This window comes from Centrocercus urophasianus, unplaced genomic scaffold, assembly GCF_019232065.1.
Source record: "Centrocercus urophasianus isolate 14NV4802_14NV808 unplaced genomic scaffold, USGS_Curo_1.0 seq_12, whole genome shotgun sequence".
Lineage (NCBI taxonomy): Eukaryota > Metazoa > Chordata > Aves > Galliformes > Phasianidae > Centrocercus > Centrocercus urophasianus.
Genome location: NW_024884364.1, coordinates 34,481,458 through 34,499,950, shown reverse-complemented (window position 1 = coordinate 34,499,950; position 18,493 = coordinate 34,481,458). Strand labels below are relative to the sequence as shown.

Here is an 18,493-nt window from a genome sequence, read left to right as displayed (position 1 = left end):
ATAAAAGTGCCTAAGTATGAAGTTTCTTACTCTAAAGACAGAGTAAGGATAGGATTTGAGGTGTGTTACTAGAAATATTCAGAAAAAAAAAAATCCAAACCAAAAATTAAAGATGAGCACTGGTTCTTTAGCAGTTTAAGTACAGTGGGATGAAAAATTTGCTGTGGGGCTCACACTGGAACAGTAAGTCTTGGGAAAAGGCTGAAGTAGTACAGAAAGCAGGAGAAAAAAGAAGAGAGGAATTAGCAGCTTGATTTCTAGATATTCATCTCTACTTTTTTTAGCTTAAGTATTGTAAACTATACATTCATAAAAATCATTAATAATAGAAAGCTTTTACATTTCATACAAATAATGTTCTCAAATATTTTATTTGTTTCTGATTTTCTAATAGTGTAAAGGGAAGAGGGCAAACGGGGACTGTGGGTGAGAGAAAAGGTTTGCAAAGGTGGGGCTGCTCTACCCTATGGGCAATTGGTGTGTGCCCATGGCAGTGAGACATGATGAGGTGCATAAAAAGGCATGTTTTTATATATCATAATACCAAAAATATATTAATTAATTCCTATATTTCATGATTTCAAAGTCTGATTAAAAGGCAACAATTTCTGACTAATCATTTAGAAATTGTGTCAATATAACTTTGTTTCTTCTCTTTTACTTGAAATTACTTACTATTTGCCTTTTTTCAGTTTCTGTAATATGTAGCTTTATCTCCTTCCATTCAACATCTTTGCTCCTTTATCCTTTCTTCCACTTAATACTCTTTATCTCCATGTTCTTTCTGTCACAGAATCTAAATTTAGGAGTCTGTATTTCTGAAAAAGGAAGCTTTCATCTTTTAGAGAGTTTCATAATATGCTGGGAAGTTCAGCTGTGTGGTTGAAAATTCTGTAATTTGTAATTCAATGTAATTTATACATATATTTCTGCATATTAATCTCTACTAAAGGACTATTGAAAACTTATTTGCTTCCAAAAGTGTTGCAGAATGACTTCCTTTGTTTTCCTGATTTTTCCAGATAGTTTTCCTGCGACCTGTATTTGTGTGGTTATCAGAAACGTGTCATCAAAGATTTGTAAGAGTAGAGTGTTATGCAGTTTCTTCCTTTTACTCTTTGTAATAACAGGAAGCACTTCTCATCAGTGTTTCTTCTTTGATTTATAGTCCAAGCTTTCACCAACAGGGACAGGTGAAACTGGGAATTTTAATTAGAGAGGGCAGTGTTGCATAGGAATATGAAAGATTCAGTGTAGTAAGTGACAAAAGAGCAAGGGTATGTAGAATTAGATCATTGTGTTGAGGAGGGGTTATGTATGATTTTGCGTGGTCCTGTTTGTTCTTACTTGGGTGTGAATTTTGCATTGGCTGTTGCGATATGCAGGGAATAAAAAGGAGTGCCAAAGAAGTGAGTTTTTGTTTTTGATAGATATCTTAGGGACAAATAGAAGTGTGAACCCTTAGTAGTTAGCTTCTAATGAAGTAGTGAAAGGAACGTCTGCATTCTCATTTCTAGCAGAAGAATCATAGGATTGCATGGAATGGCTTGGGTTGGAAGGGACTTCAAGGATCATCAAGTACCAACCCCCCTGCTGTGGGCAGAGCTCCAGCTGCTAGATCAGGCGCTAGATCAGATTGCCCAGGGCCCCATCCACTGTGGCCTTAAACACCTCCAGGGATGAGGCATCCAGAGCCTCTCTGGGCAACCTGTACCAGCACCTCACCACTCTCTCAGTAAAATACTTCCCCCTGTATGTTATCTATCTCCCTTTCTTTAGTTTAAAACCATTCCCCTTTGTCCTATTACTTTCTGCCTGAATAAAAGGTTGATTTCCCTCATGTTTATAAACTCCCTTTAAATATTGGAAGGCTGCAATGAGGTCTCCGTGCAGCCTTCTCCTTTCTAGGCTGAACAAGCCCAGTTCTTCCAGCCTGTCTTCATGGGAGAGCTGCTTCATTCCTTGGATCATCTTCATGGCCCTCCTCTGAACCCTCTTCAAAAGCTCCAAATCTTTCCCATGTTGGGAGGCACCAGACTTGGACTCAGTATTCCAGCTGGGTCCTCACAAGGGACAGTGGAGGACAGTCACCTCCCTCACCCTGCTGGCTACCCCACCATTCTGATTCCATCAGAATGGAACTCAGGATACCATTGGCCGTTTGGGTTGCAAGCACACACTGTTGACACGTGCACTTTTTCATCAACCAGGACCTCCAAGTCCTTCTCAGCAGGGCTGCTCACAAGGAGTTCCTCTTCTAGTATGTATATGTATCTGGAATTACCTCGACCCAAATGCAAAACCTCACGTTTTCTTTGTTGAACCTCATTAGGTTCACAAAGACCCATATTTCAAGTTTCCCAAGGTCTCTCTAGATGGCATCCCTTCCTTCTGCTGCATCAAATACATCACTCAGCTTACTGTCATCAGCAAACTTGCTGAGAGTGTATTCAAACCCATCATGTGTGTGACTGATAAAGTTATTAAAGAGTACCAGTCTCAAGATGGACCCCTGAGGGATGCCGCTCATTACCAGCCTCTACCTGGATGTAGAGCCCTTGAACACAGTAGTCCAGCTGTGACCTTTGAACCAATTCCTTATCTACTGAGTAGTCCACCCTTCAAATGCATATCTCTTCAATTTAGTGTTAAGGGTGTGGTGGGGGGCCATGTCAAAGGCTTTGCTGAAGTCCAGGTAGATGACGTGAGTGGCCTTCCCTTTGTTCACCGATGCTGTCACTCCATCATAGAAACCCATCGGATGGGTCAGGCATGGCCTTCCCTTTGTGAAGCCATGCTGGCTCATCCCTCATGTGCATTGACATGTCTTCCAGGAGGATCTGTTCCATGACCTTCCCAGGCACTTGAGGCTTGAGGCTCATCTGCCTGTAGACTTGAGGCTGATCTGCCTGTAGTTCCTGTGTTTTCCTTTCTCCCTTTCTTGTAAATGGGAGTGATGTTTCCCTTTTTCCAGTCACTAGGCACTTCACCTGGCAGCTATGATTTTTCAAATATGAAAATTGTCAAGAATTAGATAACTCCTTCCTGCTGTGCTATAAAGTATATAATTCTGTCACTGAATCAAGTATTTAGATAGATATGTTGAGAATTTATTCCATATCATTTACTAGATTTCATTTTATCTCTTTGCAAAATAAAAAGGTCACGCAGATCCTTAGAGATTTTTTGTGTAGCAAAGTTTTAGTTTTTGGTACACCGATAATGACTGTGAAAAAAGCACCAAAAAGCTTTTTTTAAAGTGGAAAAGGAATTAACCTTTTATAAATGCAAAATTACCATGATTCCATTGTTTTTACGTGCAGTGTGATTAAGGCACTTATGAAAACAAATAACAACAAAAACAGTTTACTCTGAAGCATAGCAAAGATCTTCAGAAGGATTATGAAATGAACATGAGAGTAGGTTTGCACTGAGGATAGTTTCCTTTAATCAATATAACTACAGGCTTTTGCTAAAAGGATTCTCATTTTGCACTTTCTCATCCTGATTGCTGCAGTGAGTCTAGTGACTTTCCATTTGCAGAGTGAAGTGGACTGCAAGTCTGAACGAGCTCAGCTTGTGACTGCACAGATCTATGATAGATGCATGATAGAAAGCAGGAGTGTGCAAATGGGAAGGAGAGGGAAGAGCTGTGTTGTTCCCTTCTGATACACTGACATTTGAAACTCTCTGTACTCTGAAATACTCAACTGTAACACCTAAGGTTTAGTTTCTGTTTTGCTCCTTTGACTGTGAAAGTTGCTATCTTTAGAAGGGAATCAATAACCAGCAGTGAGGAGCAAGACCAAATGGACCCAGTGGAGCAATCCAATTGGTCTTGAACAGTTTGGGTTGATTTCATTTTTGTTCAGCCGCGGGTTTAATACAGAGTCTTGAGACTGATTTGTTTTATTCTACATTGAAACAAATCAATGTGTCTATCAGAATATATAAGTTAATATATAAATTGAGGTGTAGAGTAAGTGGAATGAGCAGGACAGTAGCTTCTTGAAAAGCCTATCAGATTGATCTCAAAGTTGAGGTTTAAGACAGAACTCTCTGTATTAAAAGAATATTAGACACAAACTGGACACAAGGCAGAAAATAATTCTTTAGTGAAGAGAACAAAATGGAGATTATGCACAAGCACAAGGATAATAAAATGAGAAGGAGAAGTGCAAAAAATGTTTTCACTCTGTGAAAAATGTCTGCTTCCAAAACTGAACGTCTCATCTTTTCAAAAAAAAAAGGATGATTGTGTTGGTTTGGTTTGGTTTGGTTTTTTTTTTTGTAGGTGGTGATGGTGCTTTTTTGTTTTGTTTTGTTTTGTGGACCTTGTCAGAAGGATTCAGGATTTTAAAGAGTGGCATTGGGTTTTAGGATCAAGGCAGCTAATGACCGGCCATGAACAGAGGCCATTTCCCTGAGCCTCTATCTAATATAATTCATAATCCAGTATGAGTTTCCTGTATGACACTAAGGCAGAAAGTAGGATTAAGTTTTCATCTGAAACTCTTCTTTGATGGTTCTGAATTTCACAAATTGTACCAACGTTGCATTAATGTACTTTAAAATATCATAATATTTTTGATGGTATTTAAACATTCATGCTAAGTCTGTAATTGCTAAGAATAAACCTCTGCCAACAGATGAGTCATTGCCAGTAAGAGTCTCCAGGCAAAGGAGGAAGGATGGGAATCTGAAGGTCATACATTCCATGTTTTTCACAATTTTAGACCATTAACATAAATCATCTATATTTTATGTAAGCAATTTAAGCACAAAATTAATTTCTACTACTTTAAGATGTTGATGATCAAGATAATTACTAGAGTGCTGTTTAACAAGCATAAAATCAACTCTCAGTGTTTTTTCAAAATCAATTAGTGCTTTTGCATGTTTTTGATATTACTGCAGTTAGCACTTACAGATTACTCCAAAAACTTTTGACTGCTCTGTTACCCAGTTACTGTAAACTTTGACAAGAGCACTGGGTATGTTGAAAATTACTAGGTCTTCAGGATTGAAGGAAAAGCATGATCCTTCTGGTTGAAAGGAAAGTTGTCATTGTGTAGCCTGACAATTAGGACAGTGTTATCTTCAGAAGTGATATGTGTATGTATTTGTGTCATTCATCAGAAAAGTAGAATTGATTCCAAAGTCAGCTGTTAATGTTGGGGGAGGGAGAAGAGGAGGGCAGGGATTTTATTATTGCTATAGCAGAAACATATATTAAGGTTTATACCATAATCCTAACCTTTTCACACTTCACTGTGTGTCCCAGCTGCCCCCTTCATATTTGCTCATGAAATGAATGACACCAAGAGCACTGTTTTCAATTTTGTTAGCTATGGTGGTTCTGTGATAAGCTAAAAGAATAAATCAAGTCCTTTGAGGATGCAGTATATCTTTTTATTAGTTTGTCTAGTGAATTGGAAAAAATGTGCAAGTTTCTGAGCACATGCTCCATGGCACATCACCTGCTTATTCCAGTTTTTCTCTTTATTTGTGCATTCTTTCAGTTTCAGCCTTTGTTTTCACGTGTTTACTCATCCTGTCTTAGGCATGTGTCTCAGTTCCTCTCAACGGTACGTTTGAATCTTAACCAATTGCTAGCAAATATGCTTGAATGAAAGAAGTTTCAGAGAAGTTTCTAGAACATGCACCTGCAACATGTTGCCTCAGAAGCATTTGTTTGAGTTATACACAATGTGATCTGGTCACTGTGTGTGCAGAAGAAGCACCATATGACCTGGTATGTGACTAGTCTGTTGGGATGCAGAAAATACAGCCTTCCCATCCATAAGATGCTTTGCCTTCTGGCAGACCTTGTGGCCCTTATCTAGATGAACCTGGAGATTGGTAAAGCACGGAGGTGGATCTGGGTATGTTGTGTGGGACTGGTAGGAAAGAGAAGCTGAGGAAAAAAGAAAAAATATAGTTTTAATATTATTTGGTATAATGGTTGTGTTACATTGGAAACTGCAGCTATGGGGAACCAGTCTTCCATCTGGTGCTCATTCTGTTCTGCTGTGTTGAAGTGTCATAGTGTGCTTTCGGTGGGGGATGATGATGACAAGCCTTAAAGCCTTTTGGATGTAAAATTCAGTTAACTTCATTTGCTGACATACTACTTCAGAGAAAAAGAAAGCTTACTTTTTCATTTGTATTAGAATGATAGCATCAAGGACATGATGAGTGGGAGAGAGTTCTTATGTGGTTTTTGTTTTATGAGGTTTCTTGTTTTGTTTGCTTTTATGTGTTTTTTTGGGTTGTTGTCTTGTAATGGGTGGTCAGCAGGGACTCTGAACATGAGCAGGCTATTTTGACAAATGAACCTGTATTGTGTTTTGGGAATTATCATTGCTTGCTTTTCAAGTATTGCAGGTACATTCTGTGCTCAGTGACAAAACCCTTAGAGTAATGAGAAATTAATTTTTCATGTTCTCAAATATCTGCCTTTTAATAGAAACACTGATCCTGTCTTACCACTCTTTAGAAATTTTACCTCTATTTATAGATAAAGGAGCTATCTTAGTAGTTTGCTGCAGGCTGATTCTTTTATCTTGCCTAAAACCCATCAATTGAAATACAATTTTAGTTTTTTAAATTATTTTCCTAATTATTCTCATTTATTAGTAATGTTAAGACACTGTGCTTACATTAGGGTAAGGAAAAAGCTTCTAAAGAAATAGAATTTATTGGGAAAATATACATGAATGCATAAATGTGCATGAAACAGTAAAAAAAAAATACTGATTTGAATGAACAGCTCGAAGTACGTATTTATAGTTGTACCTATATGCCATCTCTTGCTCAGTTGATTTTATTTCTCTATATTTATATCTTTATGAATTATTTTTTAGATACTGGAGGTATTTTATGTAAACATCTAAGTGTTACAGACATTGTTATCTCTTTTTCTCAATAAAAAATGAAAGAGTATTTATAAAATTGGAAATTTGTTTTAAAGGCTTCAAGTGGTGTTTTACAGCCTTCGTATTTTTAACACGTGCTTAGATTAGTAATTTTTTAAACATGTTACACTGAATCCTTACGTATTCACCTCCACATAATAAAAAGTTTAATAGTCAGAATACGTGTCTTTATGGAAAAGTTTCATTTCTTATGTATGATCTTATCTCTGTAATTGTAGCAGAAACTAATCGGGCGTTTAGGACTAAGACGTCAGACAAATGAAAAGCTTTGGCTATTGTAAGACTGTTGCCTGGATGTTCAAATGCTTTACTGAAAAAGCATTTTGTGGGAAGCAAGGTGAAATTAGACAAAAGATTTTCCTGGGAGACCTCATTGTGGGTTTTCTTTACTTGAAGGTAGCTTATGAGCAGGAGATAGACTGATTTTTTGCATTAATAGTGATAGGACAAGAATAAATGGATTTAAACTAGAAGAGGAGAGATTTAGGGTAGGTGTTAGGCAGAAATTCTTTCCCCAGAGGGCGGTGAGGCGCTGGCACAGCTGCCCAGAGAAGCTGTGGTGCCCCATCCCTGGAGGCTCAAGGCCAGGTTGGATGGGGCCCTGGGCAGCCTGAGCTGGTGGGGGGCAGCCCTGCACACAGCAGGGGTTGGGGTGGGTGAGCTGTGAGGTCCCTCCAATCCCGAGTGTTAATTCTATGATTCTGGGGTTCTGTGATTTTATTTTATTGCATTAAATGGATGAAAACAGCAACTAGGAATTATGTTACTCTCTAAGGCTTTGGAGTTTGTGTATATGTATGATGGAGAGGCAGTTTTTAACACAGCGTGTCACTAATCCAGCTGCAGTAGAGTAACCATTGCAACTTACTTTGATGGTGCATCACAGCATATTGCCCACAGCGTGCTTTGTTTTGTTCTCTCTATTAGTGTTGTTTGGATTTTTAAGTAATTTTACAGTTCTTTTATAACAGAACTGTAGAAATATTATGATTAAAAAAAGGAGGAAATGCTGAAATGTGATTATTATGGTGTAAGACATCTTCTGTCACTGGGGGCAGGGGGAATGATACAAACCATGAGAAAAGAAATAGTTGACTTGATATTAAGCACTGAAACTAATGGATATTGATACTGGGACACTTGCATGGTCTATACACCTTCTCTTTGTGAGTGCAGTCGTTCATGTTTCCAGGATTATCTGTAACCAAAAGGATAGCTGGAGAGCAGAAATGGCCATGTGCTTTCATGCCAGCTGGGGTGCCTGGATGGCCTGTAGGCAGCTGCAGGCTGAGGGTGCTGGCAGTACAGCAGTGAGAGCAAGATGCCAGGCAGCCCCAGCCATGCTGGCGACCCCTGGGCTCTAAGGCCTGGATGTCTGAATGTGAGTGGTGTGCACATGATAAAACACACGGCCAGCATGCATGAAAAATGTAGTAAGTGCTGTGCTGTGTAAGGTATTGGTCAGTAAATTCCAATGCAGCCTTCTTTGTTAGTGAAAATACAGCTTCAGTAATGTTCTGTTTGAAGAACTTCTTCTGTGTGTGTTGCTGTTTGTGTCGCTGTTACGTGGTTGCTGTAGGGAACCTGCTTTGGCAGGGGGGTTGGACTCGATGATCTCTGGAAGTCCCTTCCAACCCCTACAGTTCTGTGATTCTGTATATCTCTCACCTTCATCCTTCTGTCCTCAAGCAGTTCCTTTCTGCCCTGTCTGTGTAACAGTTTTTGTCAGTGCCTGAATGTTAGACAGAAGTCCCAGTGTGCTTGTGCTCTATAAACCTTCGTCGTCCAAGACGAGGTCCTCCTGAACTCCCCAGCCCCGTGCAGACAAGCAGCGAGCCGAGGCAGCAGCGCATTAGCGCGTCCTCTCCTGACCTTCTCCCCAGGCTCCAGCCAGGCCTGGCAAATGGAGGCCTGGCACGCTGCCACAGCTGATTATGCAAGGCTTTCCGCGTCCTACTTAGCTGAACAAAGGCTGCTCTGAGCGACCTAGGAATCGCACCTAGGTCACATAGGCAGAAAAAGGCATCTCTTGACAGAGTTATACTGAGTCATGATGGAGCTTTCCTTCGTGGTAAGTCTGTGAGAACTGTCAGGTTTCAAACGATGGCTTGCCTTGCTTACTAAATAGATGCAGAGCTGAGTGTTGCTCAGCTTGTTGATGCCCTTCTAGAGAGCTGGAGGGTTTAGAATCGCTGCTCTGAAGTCTGACTCAATATAAACAAAAAAGCAGTAAAAATCATACTCTAGGAGGAAAATGCATTGGTTGTTTATTGATGAAACAACACAAGTGTGGGGACTTGTGTCTCTTGCCTCTGAAATTGTGAAGGATGAGTGTGCTAGGAGAAATATATTTAATTATAGCAGTGAAAACATATAAAGTTACTTAAATCCTTGCCAGGTTGTTTTCTACTAGACCTTTCATCAGTTAAGTTTACATGCAATCCACTGTACCTCTGCTCCTTGAAGAGGTTACCTTCGCAATTGTTTCTACAATCAGGCACATCAAGGGCTCCAGAGGAGACAGAATAGATTGTAGATAATTGGGCAATTACAGATGACTCCAAATCAAGGTATATTGTGACTTCGGCTGCAGCCCTTGAGGAGAGACTGTTACTTTTTAACATTCAGAACACTGCCTTCTAGGTAAATCCTCTTACTCTGCATTTGAATTTCTATAGACTGCTGTCTGCCTTGAGGTATTGTATGTCGTCTCTGAACTGCAGCGGCCTCTCCTGCATAATAACTATTTCACACAGCAGTAGCCAGCTTCAGTGCTGCAATATTTGAGAGAGGTGCAGATGTTTGCTAGCTGCTTCTGTTTGTTGCAGAGATGGAAGTTGGAAATTATTACTATTTTTAATTTTTTTGATGCTGGCAATTGGAATTAGTGGACCTGCTTTTTGCTGATGAGCTTTATGTGTTAGAGTGCATGCTTTTTTTGAATGTTTTTGGATACTTACCAGGGGTTTATGGATTATTTATCCAGCAAGAGGTGTAGGTTTGCTTGTTTATGTGCATTTCAAAGCTTTTTGGTTTGAGAGGTTCTGTGTTTCTGTGTATTGCTTTGCTGTTTAGGGCAGATGGTTTATTCTTCTGTAGTTACATGCTTCAGATTGTCAATTTTCTTGGTTTTGGTTTTTTTTTTTTTTTTTTTTTTGTGGCATAGTAAACAGTGCTAGCAGAAATTTTCTACATGGAGAAAAATTTTCATAATATGGATTTTGAAATTTGAAATACAATGTGGTTGAAGTAAGAAGTTAATTTTTTAGGAGGCATTGTTGAGAATAATCCTGCTTTTTGCTGTGCAGCACTGATTTTACTGGGATATTTAAATATTAAAATGGTTAGATTTCTGTGTACGGTTGCTTGCTTTCTGCCGGTGAGTCTCACTGCAATAGCCCTACTGCAAAGCCACTGCAGAACGATTGTCAATCGATTCTTTTTGGATCTGCTGATTTTTTATAATAGCATCGCTAGGTGAGAACAAATCTGTTCCTTTCTGCTTTATCTTTTCATATTAATTGTTAATGACAGTACAAGCTTACACATCTGTGCAAAATGGGTTTTGAATCATTTAGATCGGCGTACTCAGTGTACAGGCCAAAGTATATAGATCTATGTTGTTAGGTTATTTTTCTGGTTAGGAAAGCTGCAATATAATGTAGAGCATTTTATTTTTATTTAGTCTTCTTTTTTTTTTTTTTTTTTTTTTTTTTTTTTTTTTTTTTTTTTTTTTTTGAGTTGCTTGCTTAGTAGAATCACTATGGTAACAGACTAAAGGATGTCCCTGAGGCACACAAGCAGCATTGCAATGTAAGTGATGGGAGGTTTTAAGTTCTCTCCTACTGCTCAACACTAGGAAAAAAAAACCAAAAAAAAAGCAAGCAAGACAGAGAAATAAGCTAGTATTTAACATTTCTAAGCTATTAAATTTATGCTAAGGTTAAAAAGTTATTTTGCAAGTAATGTATATTATTGTTTTCTGTACTCTTGCAAATTATGTTGCTAGAATTTTCATGAAAATTTGTAAATTTCGGTTATTCAACTTGAGTTTGTTTAATTTTCTAAAAGCTGCTATATATTACAAATGGTATTGATGTAAGTCGGTGAGGAGATTATGCCACTATATGCCTCAGCTAATGGGGAACTTCTTTTTTATACTGTGCTGTGGACAATATATTTATCCAATACATGTATTTTTTCTGTTAAAAATATCTATTTAGAAATTTGGTGGTCTGGTAAACTCTTGTAAGTCCTTGAGATGTGTATTACATAGGCATAACGTACATGGTAGTATTGTGAGCATAAGGAAAGTTGCATAGTGTCTAAATGCTTTGAGTATGACAGTATGAAAAACAAGTTGCATATGCATCCATTAGGAATGCATTTTTCTTTCTTCCCAGCTACTGACAAGCTCCTGATGCCTCCTTGTTGGGTATCCTGCACACTGGGAGCTAAACGGTCAATTCCATGCTAGCTGGATAAAATACACTGAAATGTCAGTAACAATTTGTGCATTAGAAGCCATCCAGTATTGTATTTTACAGATAGCTGTATCTGTTGTATTTTATGTGTTGTCTCCTAGGTTTCTGTCTTCTAGGCCTTAATTTGCAGTGAATGAGTTTATTCATCCAAATTCTGTGCTGCATGTAGGAATTTTCTGTGAATTTTTGGAAAAGTGCATTGGCACTTGAGTTGGTATGCCTAGCGTATCCATTTTAACACACTGGGTTGTAGCTGTAAATAGTGGTCACTGAGTCGACATGACACTTGGTAAAGGGTTGGTCACATCCAGGCCTTCTTGTAGATAAATTTTACTGCACTGCTTGTATTCTTCTTTATGGAAGACTAAAATGCTTATCTGAGAATTTTAGATCAGGAAGATGTTTTAAAACATATTTTTCATATCTTGAAGAAACAGTGTTTAATTGCTATTGTCTTAACACCTGGAGGGGAGATAGTGCAAGAACTAATGGACTTGTGAACTCAATTTTTAAACGTAAAGATACTCATTGTAAGTGTTTTTTGATAAGATTAATTCTTAAAAAGGAAGACACAAAAATACAGCAAAAGCAACAAACCTTTAAATCACTTCCTTACTTGTTTACAGGAAAAGTATTCTGTTTTTCTATATAGACAAATTTTCACTTCGTATGCTGGTCTGCACGAGACTATGAGCTAATAGTGTAACGGCCTTCTTAAGAAAACTTGTTCTTCCAATTTTGACCATTGATACAGTCATTCGTCCAGTTGCTGTCTGTTTAATCATTTTGTGGAGATGCCTCTTGCAAACGTGCATTACTAGAAGCATTGCTATATGTTTACAAAAAATTTTTACTTTCCTCTAGCAAACACTCTTGAACAGAAATTGAAGATTACTGTCTTTAAGACAAATGGTAAAATATAGTATTTATTCTTAAGTAGGAAATGGATTTTTTCTTAGTAATTTGCCAAGGAAGGAGTCTTGCATTGTTTGAAAATCAATTCATCCTTGTTTTTTCAGCATTTTCAGTTAGCTTTGATTGACTGCAACCCCTGCACTTTGTCTAACGCTGAAAGTAAGTAACTTTTTAAGTATTTCCATTTGTTTTGATTCAGGTTTTTTTTTCTTACAGCTGTAACTGTTTTCAGTGAAAAGAGTCAAAACAGAAAGATAGAGAAAATATTGAGAGGGAGACTACAAAACCTGTTGTTTTAAATGGAGACAGATATTCCAGTGGAATTGTGGATTGCTTTAATAAATTAAATAAGTGAAAACAGAGACTTACTGTATTAACTGCTCTGAAGACTTGAGTTCTAGAGGCAACTTGGTATTTGAATTTTTGCTTATTTGTTTGTAAATATAGTGCCTGTGTCATGGCACACATTTAATAGTCATTGTATCCAGGTGCCGCTGTATCCAGGTACCACAAATTTGCAAATATGTCTTTTTTTCAGCAATCACCTCAGCATCATTCTAAAGTTCAGTATTGGCTTTACACTGATGAAATCTAAAAAGAAAAAAAAAGTAGAAAAAAATTGATTTATTAGGTGCCATTATATATTAGCCAGTACTTTAGCACTTTCATCTTTTAGCATGATTTGATCTGTCATGCACATTATATTCTGTAGGTTGTTACAGATTGTGCTACATATATTTGTTTGTAATGAGTGAAATCGTATGCAAGAATAAATGTATTTTTCTGCATTACATGGAATCTATCAGAATCACAAGGCAGATAGTAGTGCAGAATGTTGTTTCTTGTTGAACCTTCATGGTGTACTTGGTGTTGAGCCTAAGTTGCCTCTTTAGACTGGCTTCAGAAGCATTAGATAAAGTATTTAGAAGCATTTTTCTGTTTAATTCTAAGCTGGATTGAATTTGAATATTCTGTCAGCAAGGGTAGATAAAGAAGTTTTGTTTACATGGGTGAAACTGCTGGTTGCTTCAGTATTAAGGAGCCAGCTGTGCTACAGAGTCCTTTGCAAGGCTATGTCACTTATCAGGAGCAGGCAGAGTAATTTTCTAAAATTATTTGCAGAATTCTTACTAGGTCAGTAGATTTTGATTGTTTTCTACCAGCCATATCATTGCTTATTGTATTTCATGCTCTTTCCTATTATTTCTCACTGACTTTATCAGTTTTCAGCTCTGAATTTTTGTAAGGCTCTCCTCACACTTCCCCTGCCTTCACCTGTGCTCTGAGATTCATGTAGAGGTGCAGCTCCCTGTAAGGACTACTTTGCCCTTGTGATGTTGCATTCAGTGTACAGCAAACAAAGGAGGAAAGAGTGAAGAGGAATGAAAGATACTTTGTCAGGTTCTCCAGTGCTGCTTAGTGGAGGGACAGCTGTGCGTCCTCACCTGAGATGTCAGATACTTTGGCAGAAATGCATGAGATAGCCTTAATCCAGCCTATTCTAATCCTAAAGTAGGCCATGTGAGTAACAGCATTACAATGACAGTCTTCCTGGCAGAAGTGATTGAGTCCTACGGACATCTTCCTTTTATTTAGGGACATGCTAATGCAACACCTCTAATTTCTTTCTCCTCTATGACATGGCTTTCTTTTGTAGCTTCACTATGAAAGAGGTTTGCTATGAGGGAGGAAAAAAAAAAAAGATTTTTTTAGAGAGCTCCCTGAGACAAAAGAAGGGGTTCTCTTTCATCAGTGCAGAAGGAAGTTAGATGATATGGTGAACATAATGGATGTGTTATGTGCCCTTTAGAAAGGAACACAAAAAGTTTATTAAAATTTTAGATGATGCATTTCATTATGATCTGTTTTCTGACATGCAGTAGGGTACCTTCTTTTATACTTCTTTTATAGTGAAGGACAAAGCAATACACAAGCGGATCTTTTCCCTTCCTTCATGACTCGGAGAGAAACCCTGGACATCTGAATTACCTAAAACCTGTTGTGCCATAGCATTGAGAAAGATAGTTCTGTGTGATTGAAATCAGTTGAGCTTGGTTTAAACAGAGATGTTATCTTATTTATTTCTAATTTCCTTATGTACAGAAACTATTACTTGTCATTGTGCATCTCTGCTTAGGGATTGTATTACTAACTATCCTGAAATGTTAATGAACTTTGCATTTCAGCATGCACATAAAATCCATGGTCTGCCTTTCTGCGTTTTGTTTTCAGTCTTGATGCTTTTCTAGAAAACACATTTTCTGGCAATTCTATTATATTAAATGCAAAATATCAATACAAACATACTTTTTTGTGTTGTTAGAATGTAGTTAGTTCTCTGCTTAGCACTGATAAATTTCAAAAGCGTTTATCTCTGACTTGAGGAAAATGTATTCTTGATGTCATTCATTACATCTAATAATTTTGATTTTTCACTCTTACAGTTCAGTTTCACATCGCCCACTTATACGAAATCCAGGTAAGCTTTAGGCTCCTTTTTATAAAGTGTGATGAAGTTTCTAACTGATGATATGATCAGTCTGTGGCATTCAGCTGAGTATGGATGCTTTTGTGAATTGAAGTTAGGCTCAAGTCCTAATATTATGCACGAGGATTGTCCTGCTGAAATGGGGTGGCTATTTTAGTAAACGTAGGTTCACTAGTCTCCCAGTTAGTATGCAATAAACTGCAACATAACTTTGGCTAACAAATGGATTTTTTAATACATACATATAAATGTAAAAAATGCATAGTTTCTCAATTCATACATATTCATATTGTTTCTCACATTCATGCACACAAAGTTGTCCAGGTGCATGTATATATTATATATAAATATAAAAAAAATAGAGTCTCTCAATTCATACGTATCCATGTTGTTCCTCACATTCACACTCAAAAAGATGCCTGGGTGCTTTTACATTATATTTAACATGAAATTTTCAAATTTAACTAGACATATGTGACAGAAGCTTGTGAGATCTGAGGACAATGGGACATAATGCTGTGTTATTATTCTGTGTCAAATCCTACTGCAGTTTTTTAGATGAATCTTTTGGGAAATTATAGAACGCTCACTGAGCTTCCAGGGTATAAATAAATTAAAACCAAGCAGCTATGGAAACAGCTATTGTATATTTGTAACTTGACTGGTCATATGATTGTAGATTGTATACTCTCTTGTCATGGTTATAGGTATAATATGACTGAAGAAGAGATGTGACAGGAAAACAAAAACTGTTGTAAATGAAACAGATGACAGACGAATTCTACATTTTCAGTCATTTGAAAAGTAACTTGATAAGTAAGTGCTGTCTTTTGATGGCACAGTGAAAAATGACATTATGTAGGCAATTATTTATAAATAGAAGTTAAAAACGTGTTGAATGAGATATTTTCTTTTGACTGCTTTTGGTGCAGTAGAACTTTTGAATTTATGTAACTGTAGGACAAATAGAAATCCCCTATCCCAAAACACCATTAAGAAACTTCCTGGATTTTTGTGACTCTGACACGTCAGAGAGGTTTTTGGTTTCCTTTTGAGCACTGGATCACATTTGACAAGTTCATGTAAACAAAACATGCTATACATGTTGGTCCTTTTGATCTGCTAAAAGAAAGCAGAAAGTTGAAAATCTCAGATCACCATGCCAAGTGCCTTCTATAATACTGTGGCCTATATCGCAAATGCTTTCTAACTGGCAGTTGCAGGCAACAGGAACTTTTAATACAAGCCAGAAACAAAAAGCACATACTGCTTTTAGACTCCATTTGCCTCACAGTTCTCTTTAATGGGTATCTTCTTTTTTGGAATTTGAGAAACTTTGAACCACAAGGGGTCTTGATTTGATTTGAGTATTACCTTTGATACAGCAAAGAGACACTTTTAGAAGAGGGGCTGGGCTTCTGTTTCTTCTGACAGACACAGAGCTACAGTTTCGTGAACCCCCTCATACATACGAAAATGAGCTCGTCTTTAATAATGTGTCAGAAAGTTCATTCATTCTGAACAAGACAGTAGTCTAGGGTTGATAAGAGGTAGTGGTGTTTTTTCTTGGTTTTAATGCTTGTTTCTACTACTTGATCTGTGGCCATGTGAGTACTTCCACAGTAGTTAGGTTATCAGCTGAAGTTCCTAAAGAAAGATGATGTTTTTTTTCCAACCCACGTTTCTTAAGATTGTTTCTAATACAGCCAAACTCAAGGGCATGTAGTTGAATTGAATACCTAAATAAAAACAAATGTAAACATTATGACAGTTTTCTGTAGTACTTTAAGACAAATATGTAGGCAGATTTCTAAAGGGTAAATAATACAATAAATAACAAAAGCGAATATTATTCTAGGTCTAGAAAACATACCGTATTCTAATAGATCTTTCTGAATCATTCCAAGCATGCAAACATCTTTTTCAAAGTGGAGATATTAGTCACTAGTATTTATCTATTTAACATCCAGATTGCTGCCCCTGCTGTCACACTGCAAGAGGGGAACTTCTGTTCATTTGCCTATTTTTCATAGTCATTAACTACAAATTCTGTTCCCAATGCTAAATTTAAAGTTCTTTCCTGATTGTTTTAATTTTGCTAGCCATGGATATTTTATTTATTTGTATTGTTTGTTTTCTTGCCAGTTGTCTACATTTCATGAACACCAATTAAAAACCTTTTCTACCAACTTCCCTTTGTTCCATTTGAAAGTATGTAATTGCCGCTTTAATTTTCTTCCTGACTAGATTAAGGTTTTAAAATCAACAAAGTTGTCTTTTGTGATTGTGGGATCTCAAGAACCTAATAGCATTTAACTTCTAATAAACACTTGGGTTGTTTACAATCTCCTCCTTGACTGTCCCTTTCAAAACACCCCTAGACAGTACTGTGTTCTCTTTGCATATAAGAAATATAACTAAGTCATGACAATTTGCATTTAGGTGGCCCTTTTTATTTTAGTAGGTTCTTCACCTGTCTGTCAGAATGAGGTCTAATGTTGAGTTACCTGAAAGCATATTTTTTTCTCTGAAAATGTGTAGAATTTTTAGAAAATGACAAAAAAAAAATCCGCCAGCAACCCAATAAAAAAAAAAAAAAAGAACAGCAAAAAACAGCAGCCCTCAGCCTTTATACTTCATATAGTTACGTGGGAGAGAAGTAGAGGAATTGAGCATTTAAAATAAGTTCACAGTTAAACAATTATTGCTAGGGTAACATAAGGAGAAACAAATGACGACACAATTACCAAAAATAAAAAACAAAAAAGTCAAGACTGCTTAATGTTTGATGTGCACAAAACAAAAGCTCTTACTGTTCCAAAAGTCAGAAAAGACCACAATTCTAACTTGGAAATGTGTTTTCTGTTTCAAGGTCTATATGGGAGTTAAGAATTGAATGTTTCCATGCTCTAAGCACATTTAAACTATATGGCAAACAATAAGATAGCGTATCTTGATTCTTGAGGCATAATCTGCGGATTTGTTTTAATTCTACATATGGTGGTACTCTTACCAGTAGAGTAAATAAGCCATTCTAATATAACAAAAAAGGGAGAGAGGCTAAAGGATACCAGCCACCAGTTTCTGATTATCTTCTTTTCTGTTGCAAATTTCCTGGGAGTCATTTGAGTAGGTTTTTTTCAAATGTCAACTCACAGTCAAGCATTCCTCTTAAAAGAAACATGTTCATTTTAGTATAAGAAGTATAATGCATGCGTGAGGAGCTGACCAAATTGAATAATATACAAATTTTCCTTGACTATTTTAAGTATTCAATTTATATTAAATACTATATTTTATGAAAGTTATTCTCTTACCATATATATATATCACTTATGAAAGCTTTCATATGCACTGTATGCAAAAAAAAAAGTTCTAGATTTTTTTGTCAATGTGTTTGTGTGCTGTCAGTGCTGTGAAATCATTGCTATTGGTGATCTATTGTGAGGTTTATGATTAATCAATTTACTTTTTTCCTTTTGCAGAGAAAGTATCACTCTGCAAAGGAAGCTTATGAACAACTTTTGCAGATCGAAAACCTTCCTGCACAAGTAAAAGCAACTGTCTTACAGCAGTTAGGTATGTAAAATCAACTTCTATTTTTCTGTGTGTTTCTTTTTTTCCATCTTTGCCTTCAACAGTGTTTTTTTAAGGCTCCAATTGAATCC

General features: G+C 37.0%; 1 protein-coding gene across 13 annotated transcripts in view; it reads left to right on the top strand.

Moving 5' to 3' along the window:
• Positions 1-18,493, top strand: part of KDM6A (lysine demethylase 6A) — a 147,010-nt gene that overhangs the window by 75,770 nt on the left and 52,747 nt on the right. For 7 of the 13 annotated variants that reach the window (XR_006167369.1, XM_042810488.1, XM_042810486.1 and 4 more), the window contains exons 7-10: positions 12,442-12,496; positions 14,782-14,816; positions 16,971-17,036; positions 18,311-18,404. Coding sequence is in view for 12 of the 13 variants with exons in the window: in XM_042810488.1 (XP_042666422.1) it covers positions 12,442-12,496; positions 14,782-14,816; positions 16,971-17,036; positions 18,311-18,404 (250 nt within the window). In the remaining variant the exon portion in view is untranslated. The remainder of the gene's footprint in view (positions 1-12,441; positions 12,497-14,781; positions 14,817-16,970; positions 17,037-18,310; positions 18,405-18,493) is intronic. The other 6 variants (XM_042810496.1, XM_042810491.1, XM_042810495.1 and 3 more) reach the window with 1 other exon arrangement.